At 51.2% G+C, this 19,529-nt stretch overlaps 1 protein-coding gene across 6 annotated transcripts in view; it reads right to left on the bottom strand.

The window, feature by feature from the left end:
- Positions 1-19,529, bottom strand: part of KAZN (kazrin, periplakin interacting protein) — a 1,366,410-nt gene that overhangs the window by 76,323 nt on the left and 1,270,558 nt on the right. For all 6 annotated transcript variants that reach the window (XM_025287229.3, XM_044942850.1, XM_025287231.2 and 3 more), the window contains one exon: positions 1,877-2,013. In XM_025287229.3, the coding sequence (XP_025143014.2) occupies positions 1,877-2,013 (137 nt within the window). The remainder of the gene's footprint in view (positions 1-1,876; positions 2,014-19,529) is intronic.

Below are 19,529 nucleotides of genomic sequence, written 5' to 3'. Positions count from 1 at the left end.
TCCCAGTGCAGCGGGCCTGAGTTCAATCCCTGGTCAGAGGCCTAGATCCCACATTCCACAACTAGAGAGCCTGCATGCCACAACTGAGACCTGGCACAGCCAAATAAATACTTAAAGAGAGAGAAAGAGACAGAGAGAGAGAGAGAATGTGATTATTTTAGGAGGTGGGACCTCTGGGAGGTGCTTAGTTCATGAGGGTGGAGCCCCCATGAATGGGATTAGTGCCCTTATAAGAGACCCCAGAGAGCTCCCTTGACCCTTCTGCCAAGTGAGGACACAGAGGGAGTCTGGGACCCAGAAGAGGACCAAGAAAGCAGGGAGCAGTGGTTCCCATTCCTCCTCTCTGCTTCCACAGGTTGTTGACTTAGTGCCACCCTCTGTGTGCAAGTGACAGGCACCGGGAGGCCAACTTCCAGGGACTGAGCTCACCCACTGTAGAAGGACAAGCATGAGAAGCTGGGGCCCTGCTGCCTGGGGCTGATACCCAGGGCAGCTGGCAAACTGTGGACCATTCAGAGGCCCTGGATGCCTGGCCCAGGGAGCTCCCCCAGGGCTGTTTTTACTCTGGAAAGGAAGGGATTTGTATACTTGGGCAGTGAGAGGAAGGGTCAGTGCTGCAGACCAAAGAGGGCCGTGGGGATGAAGCATTTAAATTCAGATCCCGTCTCTGAAGTTCCTGCCTGTGGATTCCGGCTCAGAGGCAACACCCACGAGTGTACTCATGCAACCAGCCCACCAGCTGTTGGAAGAACTGTTCAAAACTCCTATGCCTGAGGAAACTTAAGAGTCTCCCACCTCCATTTTTCCCTGCAGAGTACAAGCAGACCTTGGTCACACCCGCTGTCATGTGGTATCAGGCACAGGGCAGTTTTCAATAGATTTTCTGTCCTGCCCGCTAGAAGGTTACAACTCTACCCGTGCAAGCACAGTGGCTCATGAGGCCTGCTTGGTTTGGGGACTGACTCTCTTTCCTTATGTCTCAGTACTCTGTATGGCATGTACATGTGTGCTAAGTCTCTTCAGGCATGTCCGACTCTTTGCGACCCTACGGACTGTAGCCCACCAGGCTTCTCTGTCCATGGGACTCTCCAGGCAAGAATACTGGTGTGGGTTGCCATGCCCTCCTCCAGAGGATCTTCCAACCCAGAGATCAAACCCACGTCTCTTATATCTCCTGCATTGTCAGGCAGATTCTTTACCACTAGTGCCTCCTGGGAAGCTCTCTATGGCATGACCACAGAACATATACCAGATACTGACTGAACCAAATTCCTCAGTCATCTTACCAGAAACTCCTACTCACCCCACAGAGCCTGACTTGTATGTCACCACCTCTGTGAAGCCTTCCAGGACTCTCTCCTGGGAGGCAGAATTTCCTGCTATCTCATGGTTCTCCCCACTCTCTCTTCACACTCTTATTATGGTATTAGTAAGACGCAAAGTTGACATTTACTGAGCACTTAGTGCACTAGGCACCATGTTGTATGCTCTGTATCCATCATCTCACCAAGGTCTACACCATGATTGCTATTTTGCAGATGAGGAAACTGAGGCTCTGAGAGGTTAAGGAGATGCCCAAGGGCATACACATGGGGAGCTGGGATCTGAACCCAGACCAGCTGGAATCCGGAGCCTACACTGTCACCGACTGGGCTTCCTGTCCAGGCTGGTTTGCCCAGGAGACAGAGCTATGATTAGCGGCTGAGTGTTCATCTCAGCACCCAGATCCGGGCCCGACACATCAGGGATCTCCCTCAGTGAGTGTAAGGGACATGAGCAGTCCTCCTGTGTTCTGAGATGCGAGGTTGGATCCTGTGCTGGGTGGGGAGCCAGTGTCTGGTGTCTGGTGGATCGGGGTTGGGTGGGGGGTGCCGACCTTGCGGTGCTGCTCGTAGTTGCGGATGAAGTCGCGTAGCTGCTCCTCCCGGCTCTCCAACGTGGCGTACAGCTGCTGCATCTGGTTCACCAGGTCCGTCTTCTCACCCTTTAGGCGCTTCCGGTCGGCTTTCATGGCTGGAGGACAGAGGACTGAGTCAGTTCCCGAGATCCTAGCTGCCTGTCAGCCCGAATGCAAACACTGAGAAGGGACCCTTTTCTCTACTCCTTCATGAACAGGGGAGGAAACAGGATTCAGAAAGAGGACGTTTCTGTCCCAGGCTCCCACATCACGCAGGGGCATTCCCTGGATTCAAACTCAGGCCCTCCTATCTCTAGAGTCCCAATTCTCATTTCTTACTTTTACTGACCCAACCAGGGCGGGTAGTCCTGATTGAAGGTCTGTTCCCACCCTGAACTGGCTAGATCCCTGAGTGAAAGAGCTGGAGGCCTGGTGAGCTTGTAACCCCCACCACCCAGGAAGCTGATGGGACCCCTTATTTCCTGCTGAAATGACCTCTCAGAGTCCAATACGAGCCACCAGAACTTAGCCAAGCCCAACAGCTCACAGTGCCATTCCCTTCATGGGGAAAAGTGTCTGATTAAAAACACTCAGCAAGTTATGGGACCAAAAGTATGAGCAACAGAAGGAAAAACAGAGAGATGGGACTTCATCAAAATTAAAAACTTTGTGCTTCAAAGGACATCATGGAGAAAGTAAACAGACAATGCAAGGAACAGGAGAACAAATTTGTAAGTCATATCGGATAAGGGGCTTATATAATGTAAAAGTATATAAAGAACTCTTAAAGCTCAAATGGGCAAAAGACCTGAAGAGATATTTCCCCAAGAAATGGCCAATAAACACCTGAAAAGGTGGTTGACTTCATCAGTCATCAGGGAAATGCAAATCAAAACCGTAGTGAGATGCTATTTCATACTCACCAGCATGGCTAAAATATAGAAAGAAGACAGTAACAAGTGTTGACGAGGATACGGAGAAACTAGAACCCTCATACACTGCTGGCGGGAACGGAAAATGGTACAGGCTCTGTGGAAGACAGCCTGAGAGTTCCTCAAGTGATTAATCATAAAGATTCCCTATGATCCAGCAATTCCACTCCTAGGCGTATATCTAAGAGAAATGAAAACATATGTCCACACAGAAACGTGTATACATGTGTTCACATCATCTTTAACCATAATAGCCAAAGGGGAAAGGACCAAATGGCCATTAATTGATGAATGAATTTTCAACAGTGTAGCACATCTATATAACATATATTTGACAATAAAAAGAAGCAATGATTCATGCTACAACGCGATGAATCTTGACAATATTATGCTAAGTGAAAGGAGCTGATCACAAAGGGCCACATGCTATAGGATTCCATGTATATGGAATGCCCAGAACAGGGAAATCTGTGGAGATTGAAAGGTCAGTGATTGTCTTGGGTGGAGGGGTAGAAGGCGTGGGGGCTGGAGACTTGGGGGTGTAGCCAAAGGGATGGATTCAAAGTGATGCACCCCCATTTAAAGTGATGCAAATACTCTACTGAATATATGTGAATATAATAAAAACAATTGAATTATGTACTGTAAATGGATGGATTGTATGCTGGGTGAATTGTATCCCAATGAAGCTGTCACACACACACACACACACACACACACACACACACACAGAGTGCCCTGTGCTCCATGCAGCCTCCTGGCAACAGGTGCTCCCTCCAGACTCTGCTCACTGCCCTGGCTCTGTGGTGAAGGGAGTGAAGACGGGCAAGCTCAGGCTTGTGCGGGGCAGGCTCCAGCATCAGGGTGGCCCCCCTGCTTTTCCAGGGTCCCCAGAACTCTGTCCCCTCCCTGCTCTGTGGAGAGAACGCTGAAGAAGGAACTGTGGAGGTGGTGGGAAGGGGGCAAAGCAACTCCTCAGCTCTGGAAGCTTCCAGCCTGTGAAGGCGCAGAGTGGGTAAATCATTTGCTCAGAGTCACACACCCACATCTGACCCCAAGGCCCAAACACTTGACCTGACCTTATGCTCCCTCTACAGGGAAGCCCCCAAATCCCAGAGGGTCCTGGCTCCATGGCAGGCTGAGGGCAATGATACGGGGCAGGCAATGGTGGCGCCCCCCATCTCATCCTGGGTGCTGAACCTACACACTTAGCTTCTGATATGAAAAAGTATGGCATAAGGACCGGGGACCCTGCGCTCTAGCTCAGAGCCTGACGTAAGGTGCATTCCCACCCCTCTCCCCCAGCCCAGCACCACCTGCAGAACTGGGCAGAGGCAGGTCAGCTGGAGCAGTGTTGGCACGTGCAAGGAGCCACAGAGAGACCTTGCAGTGGGGACTCCGGGTCTCGGGGGTGGCTTTATTAATTTTTGAAAAATTAATTAATTAATGTCTGGGTCTTCTTTGCTGCATGTGGGCTTTGTCTACTTGGGGCAAGCAGGGCTTACACATTGTGGTGGCTTCTCCTGCTGTGGAGCACAGGCCCTAGGGGGTGCGGGCTTCAACAGCTGTGGCTCACAGGCTCTAGAGCACGGGTTCAATAGCTGGGTGCATGGGCTTAGCTGCGCTGCAACATGTGGAATCTTCCCAGATCACGGATCGAACCGGTGTCCCCTGCATTGGCAGGTGGATTCTGCACCACTGGACCACCAGGGAGGTCCATGGGGCGGGGGGCTTTAAATTACAGCTTTGAGTTTCCTGCCTCCTGCAGCTGGACTTGTCTCCTTCATGGCCAGCTTGCCAGAGCAGCAACTTAGGTCAGCAGGGCTGGAATTCCAGGCCTGCTGGGCCCGACGCTGGGTTGGACCCCTGGCAGGCTGAGGATCGAGAAAACACGGAAGCTGAATCTCTTGGAATGAACGCCAAGTGAAGACCACTTACAAATGAAGACAAAATGCCTCTGGAACCACGGTGAGAACCAAGAAGCTGCTGTGTTGTCTGCTCAGCTTTTCAGAAGCACATCTACAACCCACTCAAGGGAACTCACACAGAGAAGCAGGACCTGGGGGCGCCTGGGGACGCCCGTGCTGGCCTCAGGTGGGGAAGTGGGGGCGTGTCTCCCCATTGAGCCCGAACATGCCCGTGCATCCAGGTGCTGTCACCCCAACAGATGGGGGGCTCCCCAAAGGGGGAATCAGTATGTAACTATTTAGGGAAATAGGGAGGTTAGCCCGACAGACTCCCCAAGAAATAATGTAAACTACAGACACACAGCTATGAAAATTACACAGTGGAAAGTGTCCTTCCTTCCTTTGTCATAAGCATATTTTTATTTCTCCTTCAAAACTCTGTTTGACATTCTCCAAACGTTCCTAATACAAGACGAGGTGACAGGTGATGCTCCGTGAGCATGAGTGACGGTCTCTCTCTCTGAGACCAGTCTCCTGCCTCCTCCCCAAGTTCCCCAGTGCTCTGTTCTCCTTCTCTGCCACCCGGCTTCACCCAGGCGTGTCCCGAGCCAGCAACTGGGCCACCAGAACCACTGCCATGGTGATGGGTGATGTCATGCACAGCAAACCCTGCAGGAAACCAGCCAGGATCCTGGGAATGTGGGGACTCCGGGGGTGGGAGGGAGGGTGTGTAGGGAGGGACTGATTTTTCTAACTCGAGGCCAGATGTATAGAGAGTGAGCTAGAGGGTGGAACCAGGGGCCCAGGTGTGGCCCAAGACCATGGCGCTTCTCTGAGGACATCCATCTTCTCAAGCTCCTGAGTTCTGCCTTTCCACCGCAGATACCTTCCTCCTTCCCTGGCTCAGTCCCTACAGTTCCTAACCCAGATGCGGGGCAGGGTGAGTGGCGTCAGCCCCAGTTCAATTTCTGCAAACACGACTCTTGGGAGGTGGAGACCAGAGAGAGAAGAGAGGTCCCCTGACTCCAGCACAGCAGACCCCCACCTCCAGCATCCAGGCAATGGGAGGCCATAGCTGTGGTGTAAAGAGAACAGTATAGGTTAACTGTTGGCTTCTGAGCTTCCAGGGGCTATGGGCCTGGAGACTGAGGGATTTTACAGGGCCTTTCTGAGCGTGAGACACATCTTCCCTGGAGGCTCAGATGGCAGAGAATCTGCCTACAATGCTAGAGACCCTGGTTCAATCCTTGGGTCTGGAGGATCTCCTGGAGAAGGGAATGGCAACCCACTCCAGTATTCCTGCCTGGAGAATTCCATGGACTGGCGGGCTACAGTCCATGGGGTTGAAAAGAGCCAGACATGACTGAGTGACTAACACTAACTCTGAGCACGAGGTGGGGTGGGGGTGGGGGGGGGTCTCTCCTCACTCACAGGGGCAGTGCTGCAGTGAGAACCCCGCTGGGCAGACAGGGACCAGGCTCTCAGCTTTTCCCTTGCCCAACCTCAGTTCCCCCACCATCATGAGCATGCTTGACTCTGTGAGCTTCCTTTGGCTCCTGAGATCCTAGGAGACTTTGCCTTGATCACTGTCCCCCACAGACAAGTCCAAGGCCTTGGCCAACATCACATAGCTGGGTGGGATGGGCCCTGGTCTGGGGTCAGAGTATCTTGGTTCTAGCCTTGGCTCAGAGTCCTAACCACTGGACAAGGGAATTCCCTGGCTCTGAGACCTCAAGCAAGTCATGTAACCTCCCTGAGCCTCAATTTCCAAGATATCAGAACAATTCCCATGTGCCAGGCATGGCCCTAAGCCCCTGATGGGTTTTTGTCACTTAATTCTCACAACCACCTTATGAAGTTAGTCCACATTGTAGATGAGGAAGTGGGCACCCAGGGAGACTAAGGAACAAGGCCAAGCAGTGAGCAGCAGCCCCCTGGCCATAACACTCACCCACCCTCCTATCCCATGGCTTTGCGGGCTCCCAAATCGCCAACCCCCAACAAAGCCGCATGGCCCAGTTGGCCTCCTCTGCTCCTCGGAACTTTGGGCTGGGGGTGGGGCTGCGCCTACCTTATGGAGGAGGGAACTGAGGTTCAAAGGGTTAACTGACTCACCAGGACCCATGCAGACCCTGGCCCTGCATCCTTGGCCTCTGACCTTGACCCACTCACGCTCCTCCATCACCCCTACTGTGAAAGCGCATTATTGTGAACACAGAACCCGCATCGATCCATAAAGTCAGGGGATGATCCAAAAATTCACACCAGTTACTCCTGCTACAAGACACAGTTTCTGCAGCTGTCTTACAACCCCAAGGGGGCTTTCTGAGGTTTCCATTAAAGGCGGTGTGACATTCTTACACACACCCCATGGCTGCTCCGTGACTGCGGGAAGGAGGGGGTGTGTGCATGCACACTCGTGTGTGTATGCCAACAGCTCTTAGGGAATCCTCCACCAGCCATCCCTCCCACTTGCAGGATCCTCAGCCAGCCCAAGGCACAGACCCCCACAGGGTCAGATTTCCCACTAGTCTGAGCTCAGAAGACTCCAGGCCTGGTTTTGGATGGTCCATGGACAAGAGACCTTGTGAAAATTCTAGCCTGATGATAAACATGGGCTCAGAGGTAGAGATGGGGTAGCCAGTAGGGTCAGCCGACCTGAGTCTGCAATGCCAGCTGCCGCCAGCAGGGGACTCCCTTTCTTTTCCATTCAACATCCCTGACCAGTTAACCTCTTCAGCATCTACAGATTCTGAGAAAGCAGGGGTGGGCAGGTGGGAGCCAGAACGGCTTGGCAAACCACTCTTAATAAACACTCACCAAAATGTTCTTCCAGCTCAACTTCCCTTTACAGATGGGGAGACTGGGGCCCAGAGAGGGAAAGAATATCCACTGTCACACGGCTGGTCAGCCCAGGTCTCCTGATTCTGTTCTTTGAGTGAAATTCATTGGCAGTTCTGCTCCTCCCAAATGGCAACCACCCCCATCTCTTCTCACTGCCAGGTGAGGTAGGTTGATCCACTCACACGGCCAATGAGTAGCAGAACTGACAGCTGACCAGTACTTTGATATTCAGTCGCTCAGTTGTGTCTGTCTCTTTGCGACCCCATAGACTACAGCCTGCCAGGCTTCCCTGTCCTTCATTATCTCCCGGAGTTTGCTCAAACTCATGTCCATTGAGTTGGTGATGCCACCCAACCATCTCATCCTCTTGTCCCCTTCTCCTCCTGCCTTTTATCTTGCCCAGCATCAGGGTCTTTTCCAGGCCCATGATCTCTGCATAATCTCCACATCTGCTCTCTCCAAGTGCAGCCTAAAAAATTAGGTAGTGTGACCTTTCTAACCTCCTGCCTGGGGTTGGGAAAGAAAATATCTGGAATATAGGTTCTCATTTTACAATCCTGTGTCCATGCAGACACGACTGATGAACCAGGCTCTACAGGAGCCTGGTTTGATTGGTGATGTCTGCCTTGGGACTACAGGGGGTAAATGCAGATTTTCCAGCCCTGCCTCAGATGAGGAGGCAGAGACCTGGCATGTTTGAAAATGGTTTGGTGAGCCTCTTCCAGGTCAGCACTGTACTGATTACCACTGTACTCCATGGAACCAAGTTCAGCTCCATTTAACCAACAGTTAAAGCAGTTCATTCACATCAACGAGATGGTGGCAAAGAGACTCCAACCTGCGTGCTTAAGGGTGAGAGAGCGGACTGTTTCCCTGAATTGAGTCAAAGTTAAATGAAGGATTGCTGAGTTTACTTACGTAACTTTATGTCCACCCCCAGTGAGCAATATATGCTCCTTGAGGGCAGGGATCTGGTCTGCCTTGTTCATCGCTGTATCCCCAGCATCTAGAACAGTGCCTGGCACATAGTAAGTGCTCAGTAAATACCCATGGATTGACTCTCAAATGAACGACTGAATGAAGCAGACAGCCTAGGGAGGAGGGGGACCTGGCCCATGGCTATCACTGAGTAGCATCCAGTATTCCCGGGGTCTTGGGGGCAGACATGGTTCTGCTTGCCTTTATTCTGTCTCCCCTTGCCCTCCAGGGCTGAGGCAGGTCCACTGCCCTTCTTCCATCCTCTGTGGCACGTGCTCTTCCCCAGGTTACCGATGACCTTTGAGCCGCAAACGCCACCATCCTTGCCTAAGGCACTTGACTTCAGGGGGAAGGGTGCTCCACGCCCTCCTGGCTCTTGTCTCTGTCTCCCCTCACTCTGACCTCTGGGCATCAGAGGCCTTGGACCTTCCGTTCCACAGTTTCCTGACTGGGCTCATCCAGCCTCCCAGCTTTAAATCTACCCATATGCTGATATCACGCAGCCTGGACCTTGCCTGGAATTTCACACTCAGAGCCAAGGGCCGCCTCGTCCCATCCAACTTCACACGCCGGAGACCTGAGTCCCTGACCAGCCCCCCAACAACCTGCTCCTCTTCATCTCCCCAAACTCAGTTCATGGTGACCTTAACCTTCCAGTTCCTCTGACCCCAAGCCCCAGAATCTCCCTTCCTTGATTCTATTTCTCTCACGCCCCACACCCAACTCATCAGCAAGCCACGTCAACCCTGCCTGCAACATGTTACCAGAATCTGGCCTCTTCTCGCCACTCCTTGGTCCCCACCCTGGCCCGTGTCACCACCATCTGGGTCTGCATTGTGCAGTGGCCTCCTAACTGGTCTCCCAGCCCCAAAGTCTACGTCAGCTCAGCAGGGAGTGTCCCCTTAACATGCAAGTCAGATCATGTCACTTCTCTGCTCCTCCCCTACAGCCCGTCTCACTCAAGGGCGAGCACAGTCCTTAGAATGACCCATCAGGGCCATGTGACCTGTCATCCCCCAACCTCCCATCTCATGATCTCCCCGAACATCCCTGCCCCATTGCTCCTCACTATTCCTGGTTCATGCCCATTCCCTCGGCATGTCTGGACTGGCTGTTCCCCGCCGTGGTCCCTTTCCTGCCTCCTCCAGGTCTTGACTAAAACATCAACTTCTCAGCAAAGCCTTCCCTGGACACTCTCCTCACTCTGTTCCCTGTTTTATCTGTGCTGAACTTGCCATCTTCTAATATGACATAGACTGAGCTTGTTGAGAGGAAGGGACATTTACATATCCGTCTTTCTGCCAGGGAATGCCTGCCTTTCTCCCTTCTTTGAATTTGGGGTAGTTTCTTTCTGGGTTTTCAAAGTCCACAGCTCAGGCTTCTACTCATTTCAGGGGAGCCCTGCCTTCCCCATAGGGATGTGTACCAGCAGCCTGGAGACAGAGGGACAGCTCAGGATCTTCCTGCCCCCGAGACTAGCCTAGAAGCTGCTTGAAGGCAGGGCATGAGCCTCATCCGACAGTATTTCCAGGAGCTGGCACTAGGCACGGTCCATGCAGGTTAAGAAAGTAGGGGGAGAAATGACTTGGTGGCTTGACAGAGTGGGGAAGCGGGTGTGCTCACAGTTGCCAGCTATCTCAAGCTGCCGCTTCCTTCCCTGATTCTCCAGCTTAGGGGCTCAAGACAGGACCACCACACCCATGCTGGAACATCCAACAACCACAGGGCCTTCCAGGGATCATCGTAAGGAAGGAAGGGCAGTTGGGGAGCTAGAATGCATATCCCACCTGGAAGGGCAGCTGTTCCATGACTGAATGGGGCACAGGGTTACCATACCTGCTGCCTCTTCTAGAAAATTCCATACTCTAGATTGTCACAGTTTTTGTTTTAAATATCACCTTATTTTTCAATATTGGCAATTAATCGTATTACCCAACCACGCCTGTGAGCCTTGAATGGGGGCTGGACTGAGGAACCAAGCTCTGCAGACAGAGACTTGGGTCCTAAGCCCAGCTCCACCATTCATGAGCTGTGTGACTGGTAAATTCCTTAACCAATCTATGTCTTTTCCTCATGTGTAAAGAGGGATAACAGCTTCTATCTCATTCTACTGGGGTGAGCATTAAAGCAAAGTAAAAGCTCTAACTACGCCTGACGGTGCTTGCTGGCTTGTGTTTTAATACCATTCTAACAGTCATCACCATCTAAGGGGACCAGGCGGTCTTGGGAGGGAAGGGGCGCCCTCTTGGGGAAGTCTGAGCAGGGGACGCAAGTGCAGGAGGTGGAAGGCTGTCTGGGAGCCTGGGCAGAGGGGTGATGACAGGAGGAGCCACCTGGAGAGTGTCTGTCTCAAGCAGAGATGCCCGGGGCTCCCAATGGGAAAAACTTAATTTTTTCTGCCACGTGGCTTAGTTCTCTGACCAGGGATCGAACCCATGCCTCCTGCAATGGAAGTGTGGAGTCCTAGCCACTGGACGACCAGGAAAGTGCCCCTGGGGAAAAAAATTTATTCTTAAATTAATAAAAAAATTTTTTTTTGCACCCATAGCATGTGGGACGTTGATTCCCTAATGAGAGATTGAACCCTCACCCCATGCATTGGAAAGCGGAGTCTTAACCACTGGACCATCACGGAAGTCCTGAGGCCCTGGGAAAAACTTGAGACAGAAGGCAAGGCCAACCCTCAGGAGGGGATCAGACACCTGCAGACAGCGTAATAAGAAGAGATACTGTGGGGGCAGAGGGGACCTGTCGCAGGCTGTCTGAGGTCCTACCTGAGGGCGGGGGCACACAGTTGCTGCCGCCCGTCCCTCAGCTCTGAAGAGCTCAGAGCTCATGCAGAAGCATGGAGGGTGAGTGGCAGGCCCGGGAATCCGGGCTCCCGCTTCCTGCCAGGGGAACTGGGAGGGCGAGGGTGGGGAGGGGGTGGTGTTTGTTTTCCAGACTCTGAAGGCAAGTCCAGGAAAGTCCTCCTTCCTCCAGATCACCACTAAAAATAGTGGCAGGGGATGGGCCCGGAACTGTGACATTCCCTAGACTCCAAGGGGGGGAGATTTCTGGAAACACAGCATTGGCCCACAGGCTCCATGCTCCACACAGTGTAAACTATTATTCAGGCTCATATTAGTGTGTGAGGTCATTTCAGATGAGACCATGGTGCTGGCTGGGCCCTGAGAGGGGGCAGGGAATGCCCAGAGGTCAGGGAGGCAGGACACAAGGGTGCAAGCCAGTGTGCTGTGTGGCCTTGGGAACTCACACACCCTCTCTGGGCTTTGGTGTCATACTCTCAAAGGTGGTCCATCAGGCCCTCTAGAACCTTCAGGGAGTTTCCCTGGGTACCCAGTGATTTGGGGGCTGGTCTCGCCATGCCCTCTCTCCAGCAGAGTCCCAGCAGAAGGAGAGCAGCCACAGGAAGCAGATCCTGGAGCTAAACTGTCTGGGTTCAAAGCCAGTTTGGCCCCTCAGGAGAGGTGTGACCTGGAGGCCGTCACAGATCCCATATTTTCACATTGTAAAAGAGGAATAAACAGTTCCTATCGCAGCCCATGCCTGCCCGATAAACATGCATCCATGTTCACCAAGGGACCTGCATGGAAACGTTACACTAGCTGTAGAAGCTCGAGGCTGCAAACTGCCCGGGCAACCCTGAGCAGAAGGGTCAGACCATCACGGTCCCGTCACAGGGGGACAACTCCACCTAAGGAGAAACAATGAATAATATGAATGAACCACACGGAAGAACGCCAAGCCAGGGAAGCCAGATACAAAAGCATGTACTGTTCTGTACCCCTCCCTTTACGGCACTTCAAAAGGGTGGGATTAATCTACACGGTGAGAAATCAGGAAGAAGCTCTCTATAGAGGGGACAGTGACAGGAAGGGGACCCAGGAGAGCTTTCAGGAAGTTCATCATGTTCTACTTCTAGATCCGGGTGCTGGTGAGACAGGCGGGTTCAGTCTGTGATGATGCACCCAGCAGTGAACCAAGACTTGCACTGTTCTGCAGGAAAGTCATACTTGAACGCTTGCTGGCTCAGATGCTCAGTTACGTCCGATTCTTTGCAACCCAATGGACTGCAGCCTGCCAGGCTCCTCTCTCCTCGGAATTTTTCAGGCAAGAATACTAGAGCAGGGTGCCACTCCCTCTACTCCAAGGGATCTTCTTGACCCAGGGACTGAACCCGCATCTCTTATGTCTCCTGCATTGGCAGGTGGATTCTTTGAAACAGCCTCCACCTCATAGGACTGGTTTCATATACGCAACGGGCTCAGAGTGTTGTTGAGCACAGGGAGAGTAAACACCGGCTCTTATCATTCGGTGGGGAGGTGGCCCTCATGCTACCAGGGGCACCCTGTGAGTCGGTAATGAAGTAGGGCAGTTCCAGGTGTGGATGAGGTGTGCCCTGCTCAATCCTGCAGGACTTCTGTGGCTGGAGAAGGAACATGAACTTGGGGTTGGTCCTGGATTCAAAGTCCTGGTGCTTCCTGCACAGGCAAAGAGGACACCTTCTGGGGCTTTCTTTGTGGTCCAATGGCTAAGACTTTGCAGTCGTGATGCAGGGGGCCCAAGTTTGAGTCCTGGTCAGGGAACTAGATCCCACATGATGCAACAAAGATGGAAGATCCTGCATGCCACAACTAAGACCCGGCACAGCCAAATAAATAAATAAATGTCTTTTAAAAAAAGAGATGACAACTTCCCTGTGTGACTGTGCTGAGAGTGAGAGGACAAAGCTTCCACAAAGAGGCATAGACAGAGCTTGAGGAATGAAGGTCTGCATGGGCTTCCCCAGCCCCAATGATGATCATAAAGAGGAGGAGGACTGTGTTGCTCACTCGTGTCCGACTCTGTGACCCCATGCACCGCAGCACCCCAGGTTTCCCTGTCCTTCACCACCTCCCAGAGCATGCTCAGATTCATGTCCATTGAGTCGGTGAGGCCACCCAAACATCTCCCTCTGCCTCCCTCTTCTCCTTTTGCCTCCAGTCTTTCCTAACATCAGGGTCTTTTCCAATGAGTCGGCTCTTTGCCTCAGACGGCCAAAGGATTGGAGCTTCGGCTTCAGCATCAGTCGTTCCAATGAATATTCAGGACTGATTTCCTTTAGGATTGACTGGTTTGATTTCCTTGCAGCCCAAGGGACTCTCAAGAGTCTTCTCCAACCAACACCACACAGGCAGAGGCATCGATTCTTCAGCGCTCAGCCTTCTTTATGGTCCAGCTCTCACATCTGTACATGACTACTGGAAAAACCATAGCTTTGACTATATGGGCCCGGGTTGGGTTAAAGCACTTTGTACATTTTCACTAAATTTTTTTTTGCAACAATCCTGTGAGGTAGTTACTATCATGACCCCTAGTGCTCAAGCAAGGAAACAGGCAAAGACAGAGGCAAGTGGTGGACACAGGGTCCAGCCCGGGGACTCTGGGTCTCAGCTCTTCCTCTCGACTTTGTCCAGATGGGCAGTGGCAGGTGCAGCATGGCTGGGGTTGATGCCGGCCGTGGGCGTGGAGAGGAGGGCTGCTTGGCGGTCCCGCCTCGTGAGATCCCAACACCCTGCAGGCCCCAAGCCTTCCTAGGGCACCTTCTGGGTCACCTCAGAGTCTCAGGACAGCTGCCGGGGAAACACAGGTCCCAGTCCAGGTGGGGGTCCCGGCAGGACACCGAGGATTCAGGCGATGCTCTGCCTCCTGCTGGCCATGTGCCTTTGCGAAGCCAGGGGATCTCAGAGACTTGTGTTCTCCTTTGTGCAATGGGCACAATAAAACCTGCCAACCTCACAGTCCAAGCAGTACCTGAAGATGAGTTTTTTAATCCATGGAGGGTTTCAAAGGTGTGGGGATGGCTGTGACTATGAAGGGACAGCTTGCCGGGGGACTGGTGTCCAGCTGTGCCATCTGAGTAGGCACGTTGGTCTACTCCTGACATAAAGGGTTAATCAACTGCCATGACCGCAGACCTGAGCCTCATTCGGAGATCAGCTTTTGTGGCCAAAAAACTCACATTCTGACCTTCATCAGGTCAGAAAATACTCTTAAATACTCTCTGAAAATACTCCTTAATTTGGCAGAGGAAGAAAAGCACGTTTTTATCGACCTCCTAAAGTCTCAGTAGCGATAATGATCATTTTTAATTTTGTTCTCGTATCTTTGATTTTCCTCTCCTTTTCTAGGAGGATGGTGACCTCAGTTAACAGAGATGTGGCAGCGAGAAATCACAAGAACCAATTTCCTTGTCTTTTCCAACTGTCAGCCTTGCTTCTGGGTGCGGCCAGAAGAGGGAGACCCCAGCCACCACTGTCCCCCTCCCCATCCCTGCTAAAAGGCAGGTTCCTGCTGCCTCCCCAGTCAGGGCCCCTGAGCTACCTGACACCACCCCTTCAATTGGTGGGGCGCATGAGTTTTATGGCAAGACTGCAAGTCTACTGTAATTAAGACCTCTATAAAATATTTAGATCACTGTGTCCAGATATATTAATGATTATACATTTCGATGTTAATGAATGTAATTAGATGAAATATTAGCCAAGCCTGTCACTAAATATACATTCAGGACTGCTAAACTCTCGTATGTCAAATTATATGTGTGAGCAGATGTATACACTTAAGACTTCTCTGAGGGACTTAGTCTTACTGAAAAAAAAAAGCTCAAAGAGTTGTCCACAAGAGCGGGGCAACAAAGGGAGTTAGCAGCTTGGGAAGGCACGGGGGTCAGAAGGGAAAGACCCTAAAGATCCCACAGGGTCCTTCTGAACTGTGAAGATCAGATGAGTTAGTATGTGTAAAAATTTGCATACCTCCTTGGATGGAGGAGTCACTACGCCTAGAAGTATCCAGTTTCAACTCTAATGACCACATCCCAGAGGCAGGCATAGGCGAATGGTTTAGTAGGGTGACACAGGGGTCTCCCCTGGAACACTAAGTTTATCTGCAAAATCTGCTTTAAAATAATAAATCGGACCTCCCCGGTAGCTCAGTGGTTAAGAATTCGCCTGCCAAAGCAGGGGCCGTGGGTTCAATCCCTGGTCTGGGAAGATTCCACATACTACGAAGCAATTAAGCCTGTGTGCCACAGTTACTGAGACCTCGCTCTGGAGCCGTGCACCGCAACTAGAGAATAGCCCCCTTGCTCGCCACAACAGAGAAAGCCTGTGCACAGCAACAAGGACCTAACACAGCCAAAAATAATAAATAGATTTCCTGACAGTGACAAATGCCCAGGGTTCCGTGTGAGCCAGCGGGTGCCCTCCGCTCAAGAAGCACAGACTGAATTTCTGGGGCTCTCCCCCTGGGTGCTGGAGATGCCCTGCCATGAAAATTTAATCCAGCAGAGTTCAACTGGTTGACTGGAGACTTGGTCTGGAGATGGTTTGACATTGAGACAGGCGATAGAATTATTAAAAACAACAACAGCAGCAGCAGCAATAACCATACCTAATCTCTACTACGGGGCACCCGTGCTTCACAAACACTGCCCTAGTGCTTCTGACAAACACACAGTGAGGAGGGCGGGCGAGAACTGCAGTCCCATTTCACAGACAGGGAAACTGAGCAAGGTTAGAGTCATCTGCTTATAAATCAGACAGAGACTGGGCTGGATTCAAATCACAGACTTCTGACCCTGTAGGCAAATTCTCTCCCTGCAGAATCCCCTGGGTGTGGTTTGACTCTAGGACAATCAGGGTAGAGGTAGTCTGAAGAATTCTGAACATATACAGAAGGAGCAAGGGTGAAATTGTAACCCTTTTCCTGGACTCAAGAGTGGATCCTAGTTCCTGCTCAGTGTATGAGTCCAGCCTGGTGGTTTCCCTGTACAGAAGGCTCCCCTGGAATGAACTCTAGTTTCCCGAGGCTCTTAGCCATTGGCTCCCTTAAGCATCCTTCCTGTGTTCCCTGAGATGTACGATAGTATTTACATCTATGTGTGAGACCCAGAAGCAGAGGAAATAGACCGAAAGGTAAGAAAAGAATTTCTAAACAACACAAATGTGTTTCTCTAATGTACCACAGGGCCTTTGCACTTACCATCTGCACTGCCTAAAACACCCCACCCCAATCCCAAACAAATGATGGCTCATTCCCCTGCTTCCTTCAAGTTTGGAGTTACGGTCACCTTACTGGAGAGGCCTTTACTGTCACCTCATTTCTAAAACTGAAGCGTCCCCAGGCCTCCTAGCACTATTTTCCTTGCACACTTTTTTCCCCTAAAGCTCTTTTCTCTTCTGACATTACAAATGTTTTGCATTTACCTGTTTGTTGTCTAGCTCCCTCTCCAATTAGCACAGGCAGGGATTTTGCTTATTTTTCCCCCTGCTGTGCCCACAGCATTAAGACAAGGATATGAGACATAGAAGGTGCACAATACGTATTTTGTGGAAGCATTTAAAAGGGGCCACAGTGGAGGTGAGCACAGGGTGTAGAGGGACAGGAAGGCAGAAGAGCTACAGGAGGGAGGGTGGTGTTCACAAATCCCTGGATGTGTGTGGGGACCTGGAGTGTCTGGGGAACTGTGCTCAATTCAGCATTGCATGAGCTTTGCTAGACTGGGAGTTGGGAAGAGGTGCCCCTGGGGAGAAGCCGGCTAAATGCTCTAGCCATAGCTTGCTCAGAGACCATGCTGGTGCCTTGGGCTTGCTATTGTTCAGTTGCTCAGTTGTGTCTGATTCTTTGCAACTCCACGGACTGCAGCACGCCAGGCTTCCCTGTCCTTCACCATCTTCTGGAGCTTGTTCAAACTCATGTCCATTGAGTTGGTGATGCCATCCAACCATCTAGTCCTCTGTCATCCCCTTCTCCTTGCCTGACTCCACCCCCTATCTTTTTTTTTTTTTTTTTTTTCTTTTTCCTGGTGCAGAAGGGACCTCTGCAGGGAAGCTCAGAGGTTTTCATGAGGGTTTGCACCCATGTGTGGTTCTTCTTATGTCCAGATCCCTGTGCTGTGCCCTGCGCTGGTGACTTGCTAGCTTTGGGGAAAAAGATGGAGAGGTGACAACCTTTGTCTCTGAATGTAGAGGTTCCATCAACCCAGAGGCAAGGTGCCAACAGCCCTCCATCTCTCATCACTGCAGTGGAAGAGACTTGGGCATAACTGGGTCTATTTAGGACAGATTTTCTAACACTGAGGGCAGGGATCCTTGCGGATCCTCTTTCTCTACCAGGAGGCAGCTGCAGTAGTTGGTAAGAGCAGGACTCTGGCCACCTACATCCAAGTCCCAGCCCCTCTACTTGGCCAGCTGGGTGACTTTGGGCGAGTCTCTTTGTTTCTTTGTGTCCTTGTTTGCTCACCTGTAAAATGGGGATGGTGAAAATACCTACTTCACAGGATACTCAGAGAATCAAAAGATCTCACACACACATACACACACCTAGAACAGATCTGATCTGAGGCAGGGGGATGAATGGAAAGGCTTTGCAAAGTTCCCGGCACCCTGAGATTTCCGGGAGGAGCTACAGGCACTAGACTGACTGTGTCTACCATGCACCTTCCTGCTGCCCCTCCCCCTCCTGGGTTTAAGGATGCCAAGTGGTCCTTTCTCACATCCTTGCCCCTGTGTGCCCAGTGCTGGCCTGGCAGAAGACAGAAGAATTCATGCCTGTGAAGGGTTTATGGCCAAGTCAGAATGAAAGGTCTAAATACAAATGATGAGGGTTGTGTCTATTTTTTTTTTTCTTTTGCCTGTTCATTCATTTGTTCTGGAAAACCCTTATTTCTTCCTTAACCCTGGCACCACACTAGCACAGACAGAGAGATACTAAAGTCTTGGATAATAACCCGAGGCAAGGAGGAGACAATAAAGGTGATGGGGATATGAGTATGAGGGAGAAGAGGGGCTAAATCAGAAAGATCATGATCTCTAGAAAGGCTTCTGGGGCCTCCCCAAAAATCAGATGGTCCTGCAAAAATGCAACCAACCACCTCCTGAGGCTGCATGTCCCAGTGGCTGGCAATCAGTGCCCACAGAGCTGGGCCCTTGCCAGAACTCAGGGCATTTTGTAACAAGGGAGGAGAGTTTATGCAAGCCTCGTCTGGAGGCCTAGATTCTACAGATAACATGAACATCTAATCGCTTTCCTCTGTGTCTCGTGTTGTGCACAGCACCTGGGCTCTGACACTAACTGGCCACATCAACAGGACAGGGGCCAATCTCCAGGGCTCAGTCTTCTCATCAGCAAAGTGGGAATGAACCTCCTCTCTGGCTCTGGGCGGGGAGGTGCGCTCTGTCTACTAAGACGCTACCATCTACTACATTTGTGCAATGCCCTTGGCTACCTCAGTGGACATACCATTTTTTAAACAATTTTCTGAACAGTTGAGTCCTGACTGACCCCTCTAACCATGGAACTCTTAATGAATATATTGCTTGAACCATTATCAGATGATCTAAGCTTTTAAAGCACAGTGATGAAAGTCAAGGCGCTAAGCCATTATTCTGAAAACTGGTAAATAATGGGAAAACAGTCAAACTTTTATCCTGCATTTCCTATATCAACTGTGCCAGTGGGTAACCAAATGATAAATGGTGGGGAGTCTCTTTATAAAGGATCCCAGCTAATAAACGAAGATGGGGTGACAGACAAGAACACCATCCTTCTGCTGAATGTCTGGATTCATGCCGGGCTGCCAACATCACAAATCAGGGACAATCAGACAGCTCGTGCCTCCTGATGGGAAGGACCCAAAATCTTCTTTGAAAGAGTCTTGCAAAAAATGAGTCAAGAAAACGATCAAATCTCCAGTTCAGTTCAGTCATGTCTGATTCTTTGAGACCCCATGGACTGCAGCATGCCAGGCTTCCCTGTCCATCACCAACTCCGGGAGCTTGCTCAAACTCATGTCCATCGAGTTGGTGACACCATCCAACTATCTCATCCTCTGTCGTCCCCTTCTCCTCCTGCCTTCAATCTCTCCCAGCATCAGGGTCTTTTCCAATGAGTCAGTTCTTCACATCAGGTGGCCAAAGTACTGGAACT

This window comes from Bubalus bubalis, chromosome 5 (assembly GCF_019923935.1).
Source record: "Bubalus bubalis isolate 160015118507 breed Murrah chromosome 5, NDDB_SH_1, whole genome shotgun sequence".
Lineage (NCBI taxonomy): Eukaryota > Metazoa > Chordata > Mammalia > Artiodactyla > Bovidae > Bubalus > Bubalus bubalis.
The sequence above is the reverse complement of the archived record's forward strand: the minus strand, read 5'-3'. Positions and strand labels throughout refer to the sequence as shown.